The sequence below is a fragment of the Scyliorhinus torazame genome, chromosome 1 (assembly GCF_047496885.1).
Source record: "Scyliorhinus torazame isolate Kashiwa2021f chromosome 1, sScyTor2.1, whole genome shotgun sequence".
NCBI classification, from domain to species: domain Eukaryota; kingdom Metazoa; phylum Chordata; class Chondrichthyes; order Carcharhiniformes; family Scyliorhinidae; genus Scyliorhinus; species Scyliorhinus torazame.
In genome coordinates this window covers 274,158,339-274,182,402 of record NC_092707.1, presented here as the reverse complement: position 1 = coordinate 274,182,402, position 24,064 = coordinate 274,158,339, and the positions used below count along the sequence as shown (strand labels likewise).

Sequence of the window (24,064 nt, the reverse complement as noted above, 5' to 3'; positions counted from 1 at the left end):
GGACAGGCTGGCAGCTCGCCATCCCAGTCGCCCGGGCCGCAGCCTGGCCCATCTAGGCCAGGACGCCCCAGGAAACGGCCGCCAAAGGGATCCAGTGTCAGAGGGCAGGAATCACAGGAGTCCACCTCCAGTTCTGCTGTACCATCTGGGGAACCACGTAGACGTAGTCAAAGGGCCCGTAAGGCCAAACAATTAGACACTGAGTAAGTTGGCATGGGTGCAGGGCACAGATGAGTTTTAGGGGCTAGAGCACGTGCATGAACTCCTTTGGTTATTAAAGTCAATGTTACACCTACCAAAGCTGCCTTTGTGCTCTGTCCAAAGTGTGCGGGCGTGTCATGTACGTTGAGCGCAAGTGTGTGTGTGTGAGGGGTGGTCTTACCTCAGCCCCAGGTGAGTCTGCCCCCTTCCCCCTGGGCCGCCATCAACATCCCCCGGGCAGAGGACGGGACCGTGCGCTGCAGTGTCACAGCCGCATGCAGGGATGGTCCGGGTGGATGGTGGTACTGTGGCCATGAGTCAGACATAGTCCAACGATGTAGAGCCGGGAGCTCATCGCAGGGCGGGTTGTCATCATCCAGCCGGTAACGGTGGACAGCCACCCGCCTGTGTCTACCCCGTCTGCCCTGACCATTGCCCCCATCCCCCTCATCTGGGGAGGACTGGGCCTCTTCCTGCTGCTCCTCCACTCTGCCCTCCTCTGCCTGCGGCACATCGCCCCTCTGCTGGGCTATGTTGTGCAGGACGCAGCACACCACAATGATGCGGCCGACCCTATCTGACCGATACTGGAGGGCGCCCCCAGAGAGGTCCAGGCACCTGAAATGCATCTTCAGCACGCCAAAGCACCTCTCGATCACTCCCCTTGTCGCTACATGGGCATCATTGTAGCGGTTCTCCGCCTCATTGCGTGGCCTCCGTATAGGCGTCATCAGCCACGATCACAATGGCTAGCCCCTGTCGCCCAGCAACCAGCCCCTCAGCCGGGGATGGCGTCCCTCGTACATGCCGGGGATGGATGACCGCGACAACACGAATGAGTCGTGTACACTGCCTGGGTGACGGGCGCAGACGTGCAGGATCATCATGCGGTGGTCGCAGACCACCTGTACGTTCATCGAGTAGGTCCCCTTCCTATTAGTGAACACGGCCCTGTTATCTGCAGGTGGCCGCACGGCGATGTGCATCCCACCGATCGCGCCCTGGACCATGGGGAACCCGGCCACGGCAGAGAAGCCCACGGCCCGGGCATCTTGGCTGGCCCGGTCCACGGGGAAGCGGATGTAACGGTGCGCCATGGCATAAAGGGCATCTGTCACTGCCCGGATGCACCGGTGCACCGATGTCTGCGATATGCCGGACAGGTCCCCACTCGGTGCCTGGAATGACCCCGTTGCATAAAAGTTCAGGGCCACCGTAACCTTGACGGACACGGGGAGAGGGTGTCCCCCCCCAGTGCCACGCGGTGACAGGTGTGCCAGCAGGTGGCAGATGTGTGCCACGGTTTCCAGGCTCATCCAGAGTCTCCTCCTGCATTCCCGGTCCGTGAGGTCCTGGTATGACTGCCGGGGCCGGTACACACGGGGCGCCCTCAGGTGCCTCCGTTGCCGTGGGGCCGCGACGTCCTCCTCCCCCTCCTCGTCCTGTCGGTCAGGTGTCCCTCCAGCCTGGGCGGCTGCCGCCTGCCCCTCTGCGGCAGCCTGCGCCGCCTCTCTGGCACGCTCCTCCTCCTCCTCCTCATCCAGGGCAACATAGACATGAGCGGCTGCCACCACGGCGGCCAACATCGCTGGATGATCTGAAAACATGACGGCCTGGTGGGGGGAAGGGGAACTACGACATGTCATCATTGCCCATATCCCCTCCTCCCCCCAGCCAGGTGGCATGGACCGCATGGGTCCAACTGTTGGAGGCTGGCACCTGGCCAGGTGGACCAACTCATTTGCCCTCCCATCACCCTCCTCGGCACCGACCCCCTCCCCAACCTCCACCCCAGCACGGACCCCCCCCCCCAACCTCCACCCCAGCACGGACCGGACCCCCCCCCCCCAACCTCCACCCCGGCACGGACCCCCCCCAACCCCCAACCTCCACCCCAGCACGGACCCCCTCCCCAACCTCCACCCCAGCACGGACCCCCTCCAACCCCCAACCTCCACCCCGGCACGGACCCCCTCCCCAACCTCCACCCCAGCACGGACCCCCCCCCCCAACCCCCAACCTCCACCCCAGCACGGACCCCCCCCCAACCTCCACCCCGGCACGGACCCCCCCAACCCCCAACCTCCACCCCGGCACGGACACCCTCCAACCCCCAACCTCCACCCCGGCACGGACCCCCTCCCCAACCTCCACCCCAGCACGGACCCCCCCCAACCCCCAACCTCCACCCCAGCACGGACCCTCTCCCGGCACTCCCCCGGAGCCCAGCCTACTCTAACCACCCCCCCCCGCCCCGCCGCACACACACACACACAAGCCGAGACACACCTCTCCTCACGCAATCAGTCTGCGGCCACGCTATTTCCTGCCCAGAGCCAACCCCCCAGGCCGTCACTCACCTCCTCACTGGTCGGCGTGAGCCTGGAGCACCGGGTCACGCCGATGAAAAGGAGGTTTGATTCACGTCGACGTGAACGGACATCACGTCGACGGGGCTTCGGCCCATCCGGAAGGGAGAATATCGGCAGGCCGAAAATCGGCTGCCTTGCGCAGACCCGTGACATCCTCCGCGGCAGCGGCGCCATTAACGCCCCGCCGACTTTTCTCCCTTCGGAGACTTCGGCGGGGGCGGGATTCACGGTGGCCAACGGCCATTCTCCGACCCTCTGGGGGGGTCGGAGAATGACGCCCATGATCTCTCGTACATGCTGGCAGTCCAAGGCAAAAAAAACTGGGCACAGTGCTGCCACCTAGAGCCTGGATACGAGGGACAAATCATTATCTCCCCTTTTAACTCAGCTTGGAGCTTGAACCTTGAAGCATTCATTTCTAACCTCAGCAACATGAAGCCAGTAAATCTGGCCTGGCCTGCTTAGTGAAGCATTTCAAAGGTTACCTGCATAGTGTAGCTCAAATTAAAGAATAATTATTTTTTTAGAATATGCAATTATTGAAACAGTAATTACAGTGCATATTGAGGACACGAATGACAAAATCATTTTTCTTACTTAATTGGACAACATTAACACCTAACGGACTGAACTTGGAGCCCCAAAGAGTCACTCACTTCAAGGGAGTTGGAGTCACTTACCCACACTTAAGAAATTTTTAAGTACAAGCATAAATGATGCGGAAAACATGGTTAATGTTGATATTTAGACCTACTTCAATTAAACTGAAATGTTGCATTATCATTTTAATAGGAGAGGTACATTACTTACCCACATGATCCATTGTACTCAAATTTTCCCTGATTTAATTGCATGGCCAAATCTGTTATACAATATAAAACATTGCAGAATTAGATCAGGTTCATAGGACAGGTGTCAAAATTCAGATATCCAAGGATAATTAGTGACCATTTGAAAGAAAAACTCACATCGATTTTGTAATTCATACTTCAATATTAACATTGACAAAGAAAAATATATGTAACTTTATATACTGCTAACTTAATGAAAGTACTAATCAGTTTGTTTTAAAGGTGTTGTGAATGTGTACTGGGTCAATACACTGCTTCTTTCAAACCTGGGAGTAATGTTCAAAGTCAACTAAAATGGTGAAGACTCGCTCATTTAGATGCTGTGAGGGCTCCAGATGAAATAAGTAACTATATTAGCAATGAAATTGCATGCAATTGGCAAACTGCTGGGGTGACACTGCCCCTGGGGGTAGAGCGCATAGTGGACAACAGCAAACTGATAGTGCGCTTTACACTCCGAACAAGCTACGCTGCCATTGAAGTGGATGGAAAAGGAAAGTTGGGCATGGTGCAAAAACAGACTGCCAATTTGCTATTGGCGGTGCTGCAGTGCTGTCCAAGGTCAGTTCACTCGCTACACTTTTCGGTTTGTCATGTACACGTTTGAAGTCATTCTGGACTGACTGTCACCAAAACTGGATAATCTTGGCCAAGGCATTTGCGAACAAAAGAATAAATATCCGTGTCGCTGGGGAGTATGCTGCAGGAAATTATAGGCACACAGCCTGCGATTTCCTGTTCATTAATTCTTTACGAGTGGATAGTCACAGGGCTGCCTGCTCATCATTGTTTCTGCAGTGCACTCACAGCATGCATGGAACCAGCCCATGGCTTGTCAGTTACAACGTTGTAAAATAAGCTTCATCCATAACATGGCATAGCAGCAAGTCCATTAAACAAACAAAGTCAATCCAATGCTATCCCTTGCCATAGTTTAAATTAGTTATTTTTCTCCTTTAAAAAGTTGAAAATGGCTTGGTCAAAAGATTCTAAGGTAGAAATCGCCAAAATGTCCTGTGCACAATGATAACAGTGCACTGGAATGATGTAGCTGATGCTCTTTTATTATTGTGATTGAGTTCCATTGTTTGCCATGGGCAGCACGGTAGCATAGTGGTTAGCACAATTGCTTCACAGCTCCAGGGTCCCAGGTTCGATTCCCGGCTTGGGTCACTGTCTGTGCGGAGTCTGCACGTTCTCCCCGTGTGTGCGTGGGTTTCCTCCGGGTGCTCCGGTTTCCTCACACAGTCCAAAGATGTGCAGGTTAGGTGGATTGGCCATGATAAATTGCCCCTCAGTATCCAAAATTGCCCTTAGTGTTGGGTGGGGTTACTGGGTTATGGGGATAGGGTGGGGGTGGGGGTGTGGGCTTGGGTAGGGTGCTCTTTCCAAGAGCCGGTGCAGACTTGATGGGCCAAATGGCCTCCTTCTGCACTGTAAATTCTGTGAAGAAATGTTGGGAACCATGAATGAAGCTTGTCTGCACAAAGCTTTTAATCCAAATTCTGTAGGCTAAGGATAAACCATTTGAAATAAATTCTGCACTTTCCAATTTGCACAACACAGTGCTTCACTGTGCATTTTTCATGGCTTCCTGGTTACACACTGCGCCATATGCCTGCCAACAGAAATGCCACTGGCAAAAATGACTGAGATTCATCCAGGGCATCTGTTTGAGAGCAGCTTCTTAATTCGTGCATGGTGAGTCTGGCTGACTGGACAACACGCCCTACCTGGGGTCTGGAAGTTCAGCGAGACCATCTGGCAGCCAGCGTTCCAGAATATCTGAGGCATGTAATTACTGGAATCCACTCGGCCTCCCTTGGGGTAAATCCGACTCATTTGTCGTTTGTTGTAACTATGAAGCTAATCAAGGAAAATGAACCGAAAAACAGCTGCAGCTGCATGTATCTACACGCTTAACACTTGAATGTTGTCATTATTATTTAGTCCTCTCATTATGTAACCCACTTCAATAATCATTTTGGTCCTTATTTTTTCCAATTGTATTGATTTGATCTTACTTACGGTAAGGCAGGACTTTTCCAGCCCTTCCCGCTGGTGGGATCTTCCAGGCCCGCCAAAGGAGACCCCCCACCCCCACAGCGGGTTCTCTGGCAGCGCTGACTCTGGACCGACTCTTCAGACCTTGGCAACCGTCCTTGACATCAGCCCCCATCAACTGCAGCTGGAGCAGATTCCAATAACCTCTCTTGCCCAAAACTTTAACTTGAAAACATGTAGGGCGGGATTCCCCGTTGCCCGATGCCGATATCGTAATCAGCAATCGGGCGGCGAATCGACTCTGAAGCCCAAATCGGGGCCGGCGCTGGTTTGACGCCGGTCAGCCATGCTCCAGTCCTTCGGAAAAGGCGTCAACACGCCGTGCGCCATTGCAGTGGCTTTGGTGCGCCTTTGGTCGACCCTCCTGTGATGCTCTGCCCCCAATGGGCTGAGTTCCCGACAGTGCGGGACACGTGTGGCCTCAACGGTCGGGAACCCGGTGTGACGGCTGCGGACTGAGTCCAGTGCCGCTGCACTCAGCCGGGATCCATGCTGCTGGTCAGGGGGGCTTCCCCGAGGGCTGAGGGGACTGGTGGGTGGTGGCCAGTGGGGTTGGCGGGTCGGATCCGGGCACGGCCGGCGCCATGTTGTACGGCACGTGAGCGGGGAGTTTCACCCGGTGCCGCTGCTAGCCCCTCACCGGTCCTGGAATCGGTGAGGGGTCGACACCAAATTTTCCATTGTAAACCTCCTGCAGATTCTCCGTTCGTGCTGGAACTTCGGCGCTGAAACGGAGAATTCAGCCCATAGTGTCTCGTCCCTTCATTTTTTATTTTACTTTTTCCTTTCTGTCTCTTTTATCTCTCTCCCTTATTCCTACCTTTCTTTCCCTCCTTTTGCTTTCCTTTCTACACCTGATTTGACATTGAATGCGCAATTCAAACAGGTTCAAACTGTATGCAGTTCAGCAACAAATCATCAGTTTGATTGGTAAAGGAGAAACACAGTTAATGGCTGGGCAAAACTACAGGTATCATCTATGGGCAAGTGCAAGATTTAAGTAATGGCTGTTGCTACTTGCTCACTGCTTACTGTGAAGAAGGCCGATAAAATTTCAGGTTTAATGCAATACCCCATTTTGAAAGCTAAAGTATTTGGCAGGACTAGAATGCCATTTATAAACAGATGATTATAGATCTTTGTATTAATTTGTGGATTGTGCATTGCTACATTTTACACATTAGATAACTTTTCCTTATCAACTAAAACCAAAGTTAAGAGGGCGGAAATCAATCAGCCTACAAAAGTAAAGAGGCTGTGATTATTTTTAGATGTATTAGGTCTTTGTTGCTGCCAATAAGCACGTGTTTCCTTTCGTCTTGCCGCATCCCATATTCTGCAGTGGTTGGTATTTACAATATTGCTCCAACCACACTTTCTCAGTCACTATAATACATTGCTCAGGCTAATCGATTAGTCACCATAAACCAATATAGGTTCTTGATGTTAATCGGATCTACACCGGTGGGTCAAGTTAAAATTAAGACACGGCTGCTTTCTTTGCTGGAGAGTTCATGTCTTAGTTCACAGTCAACATGACTCCAACACGTGGGGTGCGATTCTCCGACCCCCTGCCGGGTCGGAGAATCGGCGGGGGGCGGCGTGAATCCCGCCCCCGCCGGCTGCCGAATTCTCCGGCACCGGCCCCCGAGAAGGTGGTGGTAAACTGCCCTCTTGAACCGCTGCAGTCCCTATTACGAAGGCACACGCACAGTGCTGTTAGGGATGGAGATCCAGAATTTTGGCCCAGTGACAGTAAAGGAGCGGTGATATATTTCCAAGTCAGGATGGTGAGTGTCTTGGAGGGCAACCTCTAGGTGGTGGTGTTCCCTAGGTATCTGCTGCCCTTGTCCTTCTAGATGGTAGCAGTTGTGGGTTTGGAAGGTGCTGTCAAAGGAGCCTTGGCGAATTCCTGCAGTGCATCTTGTAGATGGTACACACGGCTGTTACTGTGCATCGGTGGCGGAGGTATTGAATGTTTGTGGAAGGGGGAGCAATCAAGTGGGCTGCTTTGCCCGAGATGGTCTCAAGTTTCAAGGGATGTCAAGTGCAGCATTAGCAAAGGAAATCAATTCACTGTAGGCTCAGGTAGGTCAGGTCGATGCTTTGACTTGCAACTTCTGATCGGTCCTGAGGTTGGTAGGGCTCAGGGGTATGATATTGCCACACAGAGGGCAGAACTCTATGCCGCGGGATTTTACGGTCAATGAGCATTTGAATGGTTTGCCACATTTTACAGCCCTACAGCTTTTGCAACAAGGCGGTTAAATTCCACCCGCAAAATTTGCTCAGCTTCTGATAATCCTCCTGCCTATCATTCAGCCTCGTTGCCTATCATCTTGGTAGGATGAACACAGAGAGTCACGATCTAAGAGGGTGTAATTCGAAAGGAGGTGCAGGCAACCTCAGCACTGCTAACCACTGCACCACCATGCTGCCCCAGAGGCAATCTGATTATTATTTGAAAAGGAAGAACGTAAAGGGTTACATGAAGAATTAAAAAAATTAAACGCAAAGCATCGGAGATATGGGCTGAATTTCCTTCGAGTCAGGGTGACCCGGGAACCCTTTGAAAATGGCAGCCGAGACCTGATTCTAGGTTTCCTGACCTGATTCCCAGGCTGCCTGATTTTTGAAAATGTATTTAAAGGGCAACGCTCCCCCCCCCCCCCCCCCCCACCCCTCCTCCTCCAAGGCGGGTAAATGGAACCGGGAGTTTTCCCCGATTCCTGCCACCTTTACGATGAAAATTCAGGCCATGGCATAGGCATAATAAAAGTCTTCTGTTCACACAGCTGGCGGCCATGGTGGGTGCCCCCTGGGCAAAAGGAAACCCCGGAGCCCGACCTCATGGTGAGAGCGGCGACCATGGGCATTTTGTACGGCCCCCTAACGAAGGGAAACCCCGGAGGGCAGGGGCGCGTCCACCAGGTAAGTATGGGTGACCCGGGGGGTCAAAAGCCCCCCACCAGGATTGTTACCTGGAGCGTAAGGGGACTCAACGGCCCGGTGCAAAGATCCAGAGTCTTCACCCACCTAAGAAGCCTAAAAGCAGACATAATCTACCTACAAGAGACGCACCGGAGGGAGAAGGACCGACTGCGAGTAAGAAAGGGCTGGGTGGGACAGACATACCACTCATGCTACGGGAAGAGGGCTAGGGGGGTAGCAATATTAATTAATAAGAGGACGAGGTTTACGGAAACCAAGACAGTTATGGACCCAGGGGGACGGTACGTCATGGTCAGCGGTGTCCTGGAAGGGGCACCGGTCGTATTGGTAAATGTGTACGCTCCCAACTGAGACAACACAGAATTCATAAAGAAGACCATGGCAGAAATCCCCGACCCTGACACACACCGACTGACCGTGGGGGGCGACTTCAACTGTGTACAGGACCCACTGACCGACCGATCAAACCCCAGAGCAGGGAGAAAGACTGGCATGGCTAGGGAACTTGGAGCATTTATGGAGCAGACGGGGGCGGTGGACCCATGGAGGTTCCTGCACCCGGGAGAGAAGGAATTTTCATACTTCTCACAAGTACACAAGGTATACACCCGTATCGATTTCTTTGCAGTGAGGAAATCTGTGCTTCCAGGGATCACGGGAACAGAGAACTCCGTGATCGTTATCTCTGACCACGCTCCACACTATATGGATGTGAGGTTGGAAACAGGCCGTGCCCAGCGCCCCACATGGAGGCTGGACACGGCCTTCCTGGCCGACAAGGCCTTCTGTCAGAAAACATCGTGGGCCATAGGCGACTACGTGAGTAACAACCAAAACGGGGAGGTCTCACGCTTCACGTTCTGGGAGGCACTGATGGCTGTGATTAGAGGAGAGATCATAGCCTACCAGACAAGCAGTTAAAGAGAAGAGAGGGTGGCCAGGCAACAACTGGTGGACTCCACCCTGGAAGTCGACAGAAAATACTCTGAGGCCCCGACCGTAGAGCTGCTGGCGGAGAGAAAAAAGCTGCAAATGGACTTTAACCTGCTATCCACTAGGAAAGCAGTGTACCAACTCCGCCAGACACGGGGGACCTTCTACGAACACGGAGACAAAGCTGGCCGCCTATTGGCTCACCAGCTGAGAAAGCAGGCAGCCACGAGGGAAATAGCACAGGTAAAGGATAGCAGAGGCTGACTGGTAACAGAACCAAAGGAGGCCAATCGAGCATTTGAGACCTTCTACCAGGGACTGTACACTTCCGAGCCCCCCACGGGGATGTGGGGATGAAACAATTCCTAGACGGACTGGAACTACCAGTTGTGGGGGAAGACAGAGGCGGAGCTGGAAGCACCAATAGACTTGGGAGAAATCATGGAGAGCATCAGCTCCATGCAGGCAGGGAATGCACCAGGACCTGATGGGTTCCCGGCGGACTTCTACAAAACATTTGCACCAGCCCTGGTCCCACACTTAAGGGACATGTTCGCGGACTCACTGGCAAGGGGCACCCTGCCCCCAACGCTAGCGCAGGCCACAATTTCACTGATACCCAAAAAAGATAAAGACCTGACGGAATGCGGATCATACAGACCCATTTCACTGCTGAACGTGGATGTGAAAATACTCGCAAAGGTCCTGGCCAAAAGGCTGGAGGGCTGTGTACCAGAGGTGGTCGCAGAGGACCAAATGGTCTTTGTCAAGGTTAGGCAGCTCACAGCGAACATCAGGCGGCTGCTGAGCGTAATAATGACCCTCTCTGGGGAGAGAACATCAGAGGTGATCGTCTCCCTGGACGCAGAAAAGGTCTTCAACAGAGTCGAATGGAAATACCTCCTCGAGCTACTGCAACGGTTTGGGCTAGGAGCGGGGTTCACTGCCTGGGTGAGGCTCCTGTACAACGCTCCCAAAGCGAGCGTCCGAATAACACCACCAGCTCTAAATACTTCCAGCTGCAGAGAGGAAGACAGGGCTGCCCCCTGTCCCCACTCTTGTTCGTGCTAGCCATCGAACCCCTGGCGATAGCCCTGTGGGACGTGAAAAACTGGAAGGGAAACCGGAGAGGAGACAGAGAGCACAGAGTCTCACTCTATGCAGATGACCTGCTCCTCTATGTCTTGAAGCCACAGGAGGGACTGAAGGCAATACTGCAAATACTGAAAGAGTTTGGAACCTTCTCGGGCTACAAACTTAACCTGGGCAAAAGCGAGGCATTCCCACTGAACCCAAATGGGGGAGGGAGAGAGCTGGAGGGGCTCCCGTTCAAAACAGCCCAGAACTGATTCCGCTACCTGGGGATCCAAGTGGAACCTGACCAGCCTGGTGGAGGAAGTAGGAAGAGACCTTCAAAGGTGGGGCTCACTCCCACTCTCCCTGGTGGGGAGAGTGCAGACGATCAAGATGAACGTACTGCCAAGGTTCCTCTTCCTGGTTAAATCCATTCCGATCTACATCCCCAAGGCCTTTTTCCAAAACGTAGACAGTCTAACCGTGGCATTTGTGTGGGGAGGGGTAAGAACCCGAGAATCCCAAAACAGACACTGCAAATAAGGAAAACCTTGGCCGTACCAAACCTACAATACTACCACTGGGCAGCAACAGCAGAAAGAGTGAGGGGATGGGTACAAGAACCCGACACAGACTGGGTATAAATGGAGGAGGCATCCTGTAAAGGAACGGCCCTCCGGGCCCTGGCTACAGCAGCACTCCCATCCCCCTCAACAAGATACACAAGTCCCGTGGTAGCGGCCACGCTGAGAACATGGACCCAGCTCAGACAACACTTCGGGATAACTAAAATGTCTCCCATGGCCTCCATCTGCAGCCATCACAGATTCCACCCAGCCATGCCAGATACCACCTTCAAAAGATGGAGGCAGGACAGGGACACATTGGAGGGACGGGGACTTCTACGTAGGGCGCAGACTGGCGACACTAGACGAACTGACGAGGAAGTGGAGGTTAGCAAAAGGACAGGAAATGAGACACCTCCAAATAAAACACTTCCTCCGCAAAGAGACAGTGGGGTATCCTGGGGCCCCAGAAACCACACTACTAGAGGACCTGATAGGCACAAGCAACGAGAAGGGGGGATTATGTGGGAAAATATACGGACAGCTACTGGACAGAGCCCGGACTCCACTGGACGAGATCAGACAAAAATGGGAGGACGAACTGGGGATAGAGGTAGGATGGGGACTCTGGAGCGAAGCACTGAGCAGGGTGAACTTCACCTCCTCCTGCGCAAGGCCTAATGCAGCTCAAAGTGGTGCACAGAGCGCACCTGACCAGAACACGAATGAGCAGGTTCTTCCCGGAGGTGGAGGACAAATGTGAGCGGTGTCAGAGGGGCCCGGCCAACCACACCCACATGTTTTGGGTTTGCCCCAAGCTTGCTGGGTTCTGGACAGCCTTCTCCAAGGCAATGTCCAAGGTTGTGGGGGTGAGGGTGAAGCCATGCCCAGTAGTGGCAATCGTCGGGGTATCGGAGCAGCCAGAGCTACACATGGGGAAAGGGGCCAACGCCCTTGCTTTCGCTTCCCTAATCACACGCCAGAGAATCCTGCTCGGCTGGCGATCGGCAGCACCACCCACAGCTGCAGACTGACTCGCTGACCTCTCGGAATTTCTCCACCTGGAGAAGATTAAGTACGCCACCCGAGGGTCAGAGGAAGGCTTCCTGGATACTTGGGGGCAGTTTGTCGGTCTGTTCCAAAACCTGTTCGAGGCCAACAATGAGGAGTAACCTAATAAGAATTTTTTTTAAACACACCAAGGTAGATGAGTTACGAAAAGACTGCGCAACCAGGTGGAAGGAAGGCGGGGAAACCATGAGAGATGATTCCATTCTGTCCGGAAAATAAAAGAAGGCGGGGGGGGGGGGACGGGACCATAGACCGCTCCAGAGGGCAATGAAAGGCACGTAGGGTCAGTTAAACGAAGGACAAACTAAACCTCTGTATAATAAAGGAAATTAGCGCGGGTGAGAAAAATGTGATGTGTATATATACAACTGTTTATAAATATGAGAAATGCCAATAAAAAGACTTTTTTTAAAAAAAGTCTTCTGTTTCATGGTTGATTTCTGAACAGGAAGTCCATGCGGCAAAACTTTAGTTTGGTTAAATGAATATTTGGTTTGCACACGGAGGTAACTTGCACTTACCTCGAAGAATCCCTTCATCCCAATGCCATTCAAGTTCTCAGACCAGGAAGCTTAGAACAAAACTTGTTTCAAGACCTCTCCCATTGCAGCACTTACACCATCTAGTATGTAAATACTTTTCCTTTTTCTTTTATTCCTTTATCAGTTACAAAGAGAGTGTGGACAGGGGCAAACTCCAAATCCAGCTCCCAGCCTGCTCCAAAAACCAATTCAAATTGAATCCAATTCATGGACCCCACAAGAGACATACCAGATCCAGGCATTACACCTGACCTCACACTCATCTTAGCCAAAAGGCCGAGAACGACGTAAATACTTTTCCCTTTATCCCCATGATGTATAACAGTAAGAGTAGCGCCACAGTCTATCTCTCAGTGACACTGCATATTAGTGTGGAGTTACTGCAATGCTTCACCGCATCATATTTTCACCTGCGGCATGCTTTATGTTGGGATGTTGATAGAGAGTGTATTCTCATCCCTTTGACACCATTAAACAGCTTCGGTGTTGACTGCAGTCACTGAAAGGCAGGCAGGAGAAAACAAAACATGAGCTGAATCTTCAGTACTTATCTCTCATCCACTCAAGTAGTTTTTGTCAGTAATTATTCCTAATGCACTGCCTCCTTAAAATCATAAAGGATACTTGACAAACTCTATTGCGTGGGTTTTCAGATAGCCTAGTCCAACCGACTCGTTAAATGAAGACATGTTGTAGTGAATATTTCGTTCTGTGGAAATACAAATATATAAAGCTGGGTTAGGAAGCAGATACACCCAAGGCAATAACTAGCAAATACAGGCATTACTTCTTCTGGCCGTGGTCTGTTCACGCTAACATACTTTCTGCATTTCCCATCTTGCATTCAAACACTCAATACCTGCAGTGGACCACAGAATCTGAATTCCCTGGTGACTACAGCAGCACTATCACAATGCTTGCTCAATGTTGAGCACTAGTATTCCAGTCCTGTCTTCAATATTGTGAACATTATTTTGCAGAAACAAAAAAAAAAAGACCAAAATCAATTCGTCACCGGCATTTTGGAGGGGGGCCACATTTGCCCACTGCAGGTGATATATATTACAGGTGATAAATATTCCTGCCACGATGCAAATTTGAAAGAAATTCACATCTGATCTATGTTGCCATGAACAATGAAGTGAAGGACTGCATGGTTGCAAACGTAATGATCATTTATTTATACAATGAAGTGCATATCAACCGCAGTCTGTTATGCAGCAAAATGCTGCAGTGCTTGGACCGTGAAAAGATTAAGAGGAAAACATCGGGACAAGAAGGGACAACAGATGTATTTTTCACACTGCACGATATCCAGCCTCTGGATTTATTTATCATATGGATGTTTGGAGATTACTTAAAAAACACGATTACATTTTTTTCCGACTTCATCCCTTTTCATTCTGTGCCCTGAGTGGTGAAGGAGAGGCACACACCAGAGAAGCAAGAGTTAAAAATGCTGAAATAAATGGAAAGACTAAAACGGAGATGTGTGTAGAATGCAACACGGAGGAAGCAAACTGCTGCTTTTGTTGCCATCAAGTGGTGAGCAAACTCAACAGCTGGACTACCTTGATTTCTAAAATATAAGCTGATGGATATCCATCTGGCCTAGAAGCCAGAGGGCATGATCTAAGACAGAGTCCCGGTCTAGGCGGGATTAGTGGAGTCATTCCGGCTACTCGTGATCTAAGACAGAGTCCCGGTCTAGGCGGGATTAGTGGAGTCATTCCGGCTACTCGTTATTTTTTCGGGCCACGGCAGGTTACGCCCCATCGAGGCTGCACACATTTAAAAATGGTGCCTGATCTCTTGATCCCCCGATACGATCCCCGGATGCCACCCCCCCCCCCCCCACCATGCCCAACTCCAGTTGGGGGGTGGTCCTTGAGCCCTCCCTCATCCCATCTCATACAGGTAGGGCACTCCCGGGCCTGATCCCTGGCATGGGCAAAATACCATCAGGGCACCTTGCCACTGCCAGCCTGGCATTACCCCTGCTAGCCTAGCAGCACCACCTGGGCACTCTAGAAGTGCCAAGCAGTCACCCAGGTGGCACTGCCAGGGTGCCTGTGTGGCACTGCCAAGGTACCAGGCTGGCAGTGCCACAGTACCCATGTGACATTAGCAGTACCAGGGTGCTAGCTGCCCTTAGACTGACCACCAGGGGCTTCTGATCTCCTTGGAGACCCCCCCCCACCACGCCTTTTTGTCTGGTCCCTGTTTGTGGGGACGAGTGCAGGCACTCAGCAGGCGTCTCCTCGGCGAGGCCGGTAGTTCTCGGGGGTTGGTTAGATCTGGAGTAGGCATAGTTAAGTGAGCCGTTAACTAAACTAACTCACTTAACTATGCAAGTCTGGACCCCGTCTATTGTGGGCAAGATCCAGATTACGACGTCTCGTGAGATCGCGGGGAACGACCACTGGGAATCCGGAATCCCGCGGGATCTACTTACTGCATCTTGTCCAGATTCCGGCGGGGCAGAGCCGGTAAATCACGCCGAGAAACTGAGTGATATATTGTCACTTTCCGCCTGGGAGGCAAACCCTCCCCCTCACCACCGCAACTTTTTATTTACGTCTTATTTTCTTTTTAAAATCACCCTCAATCCAAATCAAGAGCAGCCAATCGGAGTGGGGAAGTGAATTCTCTCACCTCACATAGTTCCTGAATGGGATCAGTGACTGAGAAGCTAACTTCTAGTGACTTAGTGGTTCTTTGATGCAGCGTGCTGCTAGAAACCCAGTGCCAAGCTCTGGCGGTGCTGGGTCAGGCCTCTGCTCCTCCCTTCTGGTGTGAACTTCATAGAGATGACAGAAGGCAAATTGGGAGAAGAGAGAGAGAAAGACATGCATTTCCTTCTCCCCAAAAGTTGCCTCTTCAAAAAATACATTTACTTTTCCCTCGAGTCTTCTTCGGAGGGCAGCATGGTGGCGCAGTAGTTAGCTCTGCTGCCTCACGGCGCCGAGGTCCCAGGTTCAATCCCGGCTCTGGGTCACTGGCCATGTGGAGTTTGCACATTCTCACCTGTGCACCACTTTAAACTGGATTAGGCTAAACCTTGCACTTAACGAAGACGCCTGAACCTTCCGCAAAGCCTTAGCCTATGTCCCAGCCCCCAGCTCCTCTCCCAACTCCTCCTCCCACTTGCGCTTAACAGCCTCCATTCCTCACCCTCTCACTCCATTTGCTATCTGAAACCTTTCCTTCCACTATTTTGTCCTCTGACATAGGTGGCAACTCCGGGAAAGACGGCACCTCTCTCCCCACCAAATCTCGAACCTGCAGGTACCTAAACGAATTCCCCTTAGGCAACTGAAACAATTGTTCTAACTCCTCCAGCCCCACAAATTTTCCCCCTATAAACAAGTCCCTCACCTGCTCGCACATCCCCTCATCCGCCAACAGCCCCACATCTAACCGCCACTGCGGCCGTTGGGCCTCCCCCTGAACCACACGCAAATCCACCCAATGCGCGCGTGATCAGAGACCACAATCGGTAATACCCCAAGACGGCCACCCCGCCAGCAGCGCCTTGTCCATTACAAAAAATACACCCGGTGCACATGGGAGAAGTATGAAAACTCCTTCAACCTTGGCCTCCCAAATCTCCACGGGTCCCCGTGTTCTGCGTGGGTTTCTTCCGGGTGCTCCGGTTTCCTCCCACAAGTCCTGAAAGACTTGCTTGTTCGATGAATTGGACATTCTGAATTCTCCCTGTGTACCCGAACAGGTGCCGGAATGTGGCAACTAGGGGATTTTCACAGTCACTTCATTGCAGTGTTAGTCTGAGTCTACTTGTGACAATAATAAATATTACTATTGTTATAAAGTCCATCGCCTCCTCCAGCGAGTCAAAATAAGACTCTTGCTTCTGATGTGTCACCCATAAGCGGGTCGGGTACAAAACTCCAAACTTCACTCCCTCCTTGAAGAGGGTAGCCTTTATCTGGTTGGACCTGGCTCTCGGGGAGGGGCAGGGGGGGGGGAACTCATGATTGAATGTTGAGACTGAACGTTCTATATGACATTCTCATCACAGGTGTGAAATCACACCAACCTTCAGAACTAAAATGTACCATTCTGATAGCTCTGTAATTTCTGCAGGCAAAACATATCAGAACTTTAACAAAGGTTGTATACCTTCTGCTACCTGAAAGCCTTGAAACTTCACAGGTTGGGCATAATTAACCATGGCAGATAGGTACGGATGTATATTGGTGGTAGCACCAACATACGTATAGGATGATACCCAAGCCTGCTCATCTTCTATCGTTATTGTCCCCTGTAAAAAGAAAGAGAAGATTTTGAGCATTGATTGAGTAAAATCTGTATTATGCATTAGTGATCAAAGAAATTTATACTTCCCTTCAATGAGCAAATGATCACAAATATTTACTGACGACTTACATTTCCATATATACATATTGCACAAAGTACAAAACTATTTTAAAAAACTTACTTGGGTGATGCTATGCATGACAATGCAACTTGCATGCAATTGGCCACACCAGCGCAAAGGGTTGTGGAATCGCAAGCGCGACTGATATGCAGCGCAAACTGTAGTTATGTGACATTTTGCATAGTCTGGAAAACATTGTGTTACCAAGTCACAGTCCACAAACCTGGCTAGGCCCCAGGATGAAATAATCACCGCTGGGAGTTTCCACTAAACATGCCTGCTGCAGACTTCCGGTTGCGGCGATGCGGAGCTAAGCCGCACGATTCAGATGCTCCTGCGATCACGGACGTTCGGGCTCTCTAGAAGAGCCCCAACGGGAATTTTTTGAAGACGTTCCGTGTGGGAAGGGGAGAGTGAGGTCCCCCTTCACTGTTTATGGATCGGACAAGAAGTGAAACGGCCAAAAAAGCAGCGTTGGAGTAGCGGGAGAAGCGAGGGAAGAAAAACAAGATGGCGGCGACCGGAGATAAAGTGGAAGGCGGGCCGGAGTTCATTAAGCACTGTTTTGAGGAGCTGCGGAAAGAGATGCTGGCGCCTATGCTGTCGGCGATTGAAGGATTAGGGATGACCCAGAAGGCCCATGAGGTAAAGATCCGGGAGGTGCAGAAAAATGTCAATGAGAACGAGGATGAGATCTTGGGCCTGGCGGTGAGGGTGGAGGCGCACGAGGCGCTGCACAAGAGGTGGGCGGGAAGATTCGAAGACCTGGAGAACAGGTCGAGGAGAAAGAATCTTCGGATCCTGGGTCTCCCTGAAGGAGTGGAGGGGGCCGATGCCGGGGCATATGCGAGCACGATGCTCGAGTCGATGATCGGTGCGGAGGCCCCTCCGAGGCCGTTGGAGCTGGATGGGGCACACCGGGTGCTGGCGAGGAGGCCCAAGGCTAATGAGCCGCCAAGGGTGATTGTGGTGAGGTTTCACCGTTTCACGGACAGAGAGAGGGTCTTGAAATGGGCCAAGAAAGAGGGGAGCAGCAGCTGGGAGAATGCGGAGATCCGAATATACCCAGACTGGAGCACGTAGGTAGCAAAGAGGAGAGCGAGTTTCAACCGGGTCAAGGCGGTGCTGCATCGGAAAGGAGTGAGATTCGGAATGCTGCAGCCAGCGCGATTGTGGGTCACATTCAAGGATCAACATCACTATTTTGAAACGCCTGAGGAGGTTTGGACCTTTATTCAAACTGAAAAGTTGGACTCAAACTGAGGGTTTGTGAGGGTGGAGGGGATGATGGGGATGGAAAAAGGGACCGGGTGAGAAGACCGTACGAGACGGCGGGCGCTGGTGCTGGAGGGAGAGGAGGCTCGGGGATGGGGGAAATGAGACAAGGCCGCGACAGGATCTGCGCCAGAGGGGGCGGGGCAGGCTTAGGAAAGCGCGGGCTTTTTCCTGCGCTAGGGAATGATGGGGGGGGGGGGCGGGCGAAGGGAGGAGCTCGTACTAATTGGGAGATTCCCACACGGGGGGGTCAATGGGACGGCGGGGGAAGCCGGGGACAGCAGGAGTCAGCTGACTTACGGGAGTGCTATGGGGGGAGCAAAAGAGCTAGACACGGGTCTAGCGGAGGGGGGGGGGGGGGCGAAATAGGGTTGCTGCTGCACTGGCCGAAGGGGAATTGGACACAGAAGAGGTGGTCGGGGGTCCCCCGTCTGGGGGACTGGAGGGTGAGGGCGGCGCGGGCACGGGACTGGCCTAGAAAAGGAGATGGCTAGTCGGCGGGGGGACGGGGGGGAGGAGTTGGGAGAAGTTGGGAGAGGAGAGGGACCAATGCCCGTTGTGGCGGTTGGATGTGGGACTGCTGGCAGATGAGGCAGTGTGTGGGAGGGTGAGGGGGTGAATTGAAAGGTACTTGGAGGCCAACGACAACGGGGAAGTGCAGGTGGGGGTGGTATGGGAGGCGCTGAAGGCGGTGATCAGGGGAGAGCTAATCTCCATCAGGGCTCATAGGGAGAAGATAGAGGGCAGGGAAAGGGAGAGGTTAGTGGGGGAGATTTTAAAAGTGGACAGGAGATACGCAGAGGCCCCTGAAGAGGGACTACTTAGGGAAAGGCGACGTCTCCAGACGGAGTTTGACCTGTTGACCACAGGGAAGGCAGAGGCACAGTGGAGGAAAACGCAGGGGGCGATGTATGAGTATGGGGAGAAGGCGAGCCGGATGCTGGCACATCAGCTCCGTAAGAGGATGGCAGCGAGGGAAATAGGTGGAGTCAAGGATGGAAGGGGAGCTACGGTGCGGAGTGTGATGAAAGTAAATGAGGCATTCAAGGCCTTCTATGAGGAGCTGTACAGATCCCAGCCCCCAGCGGGGGAAGAGGGGATGCGACGATTCTTGGACCAACTGAGATTCCCGAGGGTGGAGGAGCAGGAGGTGGCTGCTTTGGGGGCACCAATTGGGTTGGAGGAGCTGATCAAAGGTCTGGGGAGTATGCAGGCAGGGAAGGCCCCGGGACCGGACGGGTTCCCGGTTGAGTTCTACAGGAAGTACGTAGACCTGTTAGCCCCGTTGCTCGTGAGGACTTTTAATGAGGCAAGGGAGGGAGGGACCCTGCCCCCGACAATGTCGGAGGCGACGATCTCTTTGATCCTGAAGCGGGACAAGGACCCACTGCAATGTGGTTCGTATAGGCCGATCTCGCTCCTCAACGTGGATGCTAAGTTGCTGGCAAAAGTGCTGGCTACGAGGATCGAGGTCTGTGTCCCGGGAGTGATTCACGAGGACCAGGCGGGATTTGTAAAGGGTAGGCAGCTAAACACCAATGTGCGGTGGCTCCTAAACGTGATAATGATGCCATCGGTGGAGGGAGAGGCGGAGATAGTGGCGGCTATGGACGCGGGGAAGGCCTTTGACCGAGTAGAGTGGGAGTACCTCTGGGAAGTGCTGCGTAGGTTTGGGTTCGGGGGAGGGTTTATTAGTTGGGTTAAGCTCCTATACAGAGCCCCGGTGGCGAGTGTGGTCACGAATCGGCAAAGGTCGGAGCATTTTCGGCTGTATCGTGGGACGAGGCAGGGGTGCCCCCTGTCCCCCCTGTTGTTTGCATTAGCAATTGAACCCTTGGCCATGTCATCAAGGGAGTCTAGGAAATGGAGGGGGTTGTCCGAGGGGGAGAGGAGCATCGAATGTCGCTTTATGCAGACGACCTGTTGCTGTTTGTGGCGGATCCAGTGGAGGGGATGGTGGAGGTCATGCAGACTCTAAGGGAGTTTGGGGATTTTTCGGGCTATAAGCTTAATGTAGGGAAGAGTGAGCTTTTTGTAGTACAGTCCGGAGGCCAAGGGGGATAGACGATCTACCGCTGAGGAGGGCAGCTTTTTTAAGAGGGTAGGCAGGAGTATTATGGGGTTTGTGTGGACGAATAAGACCCCGAGGGTAAGGAGAGGGTTTCTGGAGCGCAGTAGGGACCGAGGAGGGTTGGCGCTGCCGAATCTGGGTGGCTACTACTGGGCAGCAAATGTGGCGATGATCCGAAAGTGGGTGATGGAGGGAGAAGGGGCGGCATGGAAGAGGTTGGAGATGGCGTCCTGCAAGGAAACGAGCCCGGGGGCGCTGGTGACGGCACCGCTGCCGCTCTCGCCGACAACGTACACCACGAGTCCGGTGGTGGCGGCAACGCTAAAGATCTGGGGCCAGTGGAGACGGCACAGGGGTGCGACGGGAGCCTCGGTGTGGTCCCTGATCAGGGGTAACCATCGGTTTGTCCCAGGGAGGATGGACGGGGGGTTTCAGAGCTGGCATCGAGTAGGGATTAGAAGAATGGGGGACCTGTTCATTGATGGGACGTTTGCTAGCCTAGGGGCACTGGAGGAGAAGTTTGGGCTACCCCCGGAAAATGCTTTCAGATACATGCAGGTGAGGGCGTTTGTGAGGCGACAGGTGAGCGAATTCCCGTTGCTCCCGGCACAGGAGATTCAAGACAGGGTGAACTCGGGTATATGGGTCGGAGAGGGCAAGGTGTCGGCGATATACCAAGAGATGAAAGAAGAGGGGGAGGCGTTGGTAGAGGAGCTGAAGGGTAAATGGGAGGAGGAGTTGGGGGAGGAGATTGAGGAGGGGCTATGGGCTGATGCCCTAAGTAGGGTTAATTCCTCTTCTTCGTGTGCCAGGCTTAGCCTGATACAATTTAAGGTGGTTCATAGAGCGCACATGACGAGGGCGAGGCTGAGTAGGTACTTTGGGGTAGAGGAAAGATGTGGGAGGTGCTCAGGAAGTCCGGCAAACCATGTCCATATGTTTTGGTCATGCCCGGTACTGGAGGGGAGTGGCTGGAACAGTATCTAAGGCGGTGAAAGTCCGGGTCAAGCCAAGCTGGGGGCTAGCACTATTTGGAGTAGTGGACGAGCCGGGAGTGCAGGAGGCTAAAGAGGCCGGCATTCTGGCCTTTGCGTCAATAGTAGCCCGGCGAAGGATCTTGCTAATGTGGAAGGAGGCCAAGCCCCCCAGCGTGGAGGTCTGGATAAATGATATGGCAGGGTTTATCAAGTTGGAGAGGATTAAGTTTGCCTTGAGAGGGTCTGCGCAGGGGTTCTACAGGCGGTGGCAACCGTTCCTAGACTATCTCGCGGAGCTTTAGATGAAGGTCGGTCAGCAGCAGCAGCAACCCCCCCGCCCCCGGGGGGGGGGGGCTGTCTGGGGGGGTATTTGAGCAAGAAAATACATGAAGGATCAGGAAAACTGACATGTACGGGAGGAATCCAATGTACAAAACTCCGTAACATATCGTTTTACCATGTTCATGTCTTGCTATGTGCGCTTTCTTTCTTTTTTTACCGGGGGGGGGGGGTTTGTTTGTAAGGGTGAAAAATTGTGTTAACATTCTTAAAAATATATATATTTTTTTTAAAACATGCCTGCTGCAGGACTTTAGGGCAGCACAGTAGCATTGTGGATAGCACAATTGCTTCACAGCTCCAGGGTCCCAGGTTCGATTCCGGCCTGGGTCACTGTCTGTGCGGAGTCTGCACGTCCTCCCCGTGTGTGCGTGGGTTTCCTCCGGGTGCTCCGGTTTCCTCCCACAGTCCAAAGATGTGCGGGTTAGGTGGATTGGCCATGCTAAATTGCCCATAGTGTCCAAGAATTGCCCTTGGTGTTGGGTGGGGTTATGGGGATTAGGTGGGGTTACTGGGTTGTGGGGGTGTGGGCTTAGGTAGGGTGCTCTTTCCAAGAGCCGGTGCAGACTCGATGGGCCGAATGGCCTCCTTCTGCTCTGTAAATTCTATGAAATCTATGACTTCAAGGAGGCTGTTAAAATTAATTTGTTCTGTTGGGATGCAAGGACGCTGTTCGGCACATTTATAAAAGATTTTGGGTATATTTTTTGTTCAATTTACTTTGAAGCTGACTCTACGCCAATATAACTAGCAAATAGTCCAGTTGAGTATTTTTCTTAAGCTTATTTTCAGTTTGCTGCTCTGAATCAAAAATGCCTTTGGTTGTGACAAACTAATTTTCAACTGCATTAATCCAACTACAAGTTAGCGCTCTTAAATATGAAAGGGATTTTTTTTTAAAGCAAAATATTTTTTTTTAATGTGGCAAACCAATGCCTGACTACGCAGATTCGTGAGATTTTACATGTAGAGATATGCAAATATCCTTTTGCGTATAAATGAGGGAAAAATACACAGCTTACAAAGTTAATGCAATCTGAGTTGCAATTTACAGCTGGATCACCCATAGTGCCCAACTCTCCGCCCCAGCAAGTTTATTACCTGTTGCTAATTTTTACACAGAGGTATTTAACATGCATTAACACACTTGAAGTTTTAATTAATTTCAGAATTCACATCCTTGCTTTCAAACCCCTTCATGATCTCTCTCCTCCTTATCTCTGTGACCTCCTCCAGCCCCACAGCCCTCAGAGATCCCTTTGCTACTCCAACCCTCATCTCTTGTGCTCCAACGTTGGCAGCTGTGCTGTTGGCTGCCCAGGCCTTAAACTTAGAGTATCCAATTATTTTTTTTCCAATTAAGGGGCAATTTAGCATGGCCAATCCACCTAACCTGCTCATCTTTGGGTTGTGGGGGTGAGACCCACGCAGACACGGAGAGAATGTGCAAACTCCACACGGACAGTGACCCAGGGACTGGGACCTCAGCACCGCGAGGCAGCAGTGTTAACCACTGCACCACCATGCCACCCTTCCCAGGCCTTAGATTATGAATTTTCTGCTGAACCTCCTCCACTTCTCAATATCTTTTCCTTTAAGCCAATCCTTACAACATACACTCTTTGAACAAGAATTTGGACACCTGCCTCATATCTCTTTTATGTGCCTCGATGGCATGTTTTGTTACACAATGCTTTATCACATTAAAGGGGTGAGATAAAAACAAGTTGTTGACGGTCAGCAGGAATATGTTACATTTTAAATCTTGACTGGAACAATGAGTGTTCTTTTATCCAGCATTAATGTTACCTAACCTATTCAAATTTCAGGGGAAGTGATTAACTACAACTAAAATCTCCAACGGCAAAATTCTGTCAGTCACAGATGTTTACAGCATGGAAAAGGCCCATCGGCCCAGCTTGTCCATGCCGCCCAGTTTCTATCACTAAGCTAGTTCCACTTGCTCGCATTTGGCCCATATCCCTCTATACCCACCCTGCCCATGTTAACTGTCTAACTGTTAACCAAGCCTCTACCAGCTTGTTCCAGATGCTCATCACCTGCTGTGTGAAGAAAGTTCCCCTCTGGTCTCTTTTGTATCTCTCTATACCCTCTCACCTTAAACCTATGCCCTCTAGTTCTAGACTCCTCTACCTTTGGGAAAAGATGTTGACTAGCTACCTTATCTATGCTCCTCATTATTTTATAAATTGTCAAAAATATTATATTATTTGCTATGACATTTAGTGGGAATCTGTTCCATTCTGTTTCACTTGAGGACTGTTCACTTGTCTATATGCCCACCAGATCAGCAATCATAACTCAAGGGTAAATTAGTCAATAAATACGTTCGTGCCAGCAATGCCCACATCCT

At 51.8% G+C, this 24,064-nt stretch overlaps 1 protein-coding gene across 9 annotated transcripts in view; it reads right to left on the bottom strand.

Moving 5' to 3' along the window:
• The window catches only part of LOC140421442 (1-phosphatidylinositol 4,5-bisphosphate phosphodiesterase beta-4-like), a 677,584-nt gene that overhangs the window by 169,230 nt on the left and 484,290 nt on the right, over positions 1 to 24,064 (bottom strand). For all 9 annotated transcript variants that reach the window (XM_072506170.1, XM_072506171.1, XM_072506164.1 and 6 more), the window contains 4 exons: positions 16,770 to 16,911; positions 13,251 to 13,335; positions 5,158 to 5,282; positions 3,384 to 3,435 (listed from right to left, as the gene is read on the bottom strand). In XM_072506170.1, coding sequence (XP_072362271.1) covers positions 3,384 to 3,435; positions 5,158 to 5,282; positions 13,251 to 13,335; positions 16,770 to 16,911 — 404 coding nt within the window. The remainder of the gene's footprint in view (positions 1 to 3,383; positions 3,436 to 5,157; positions 5,283 to 13,250; positions 13,336 to 16,769; positions 16,912 to 24,064) is intronic.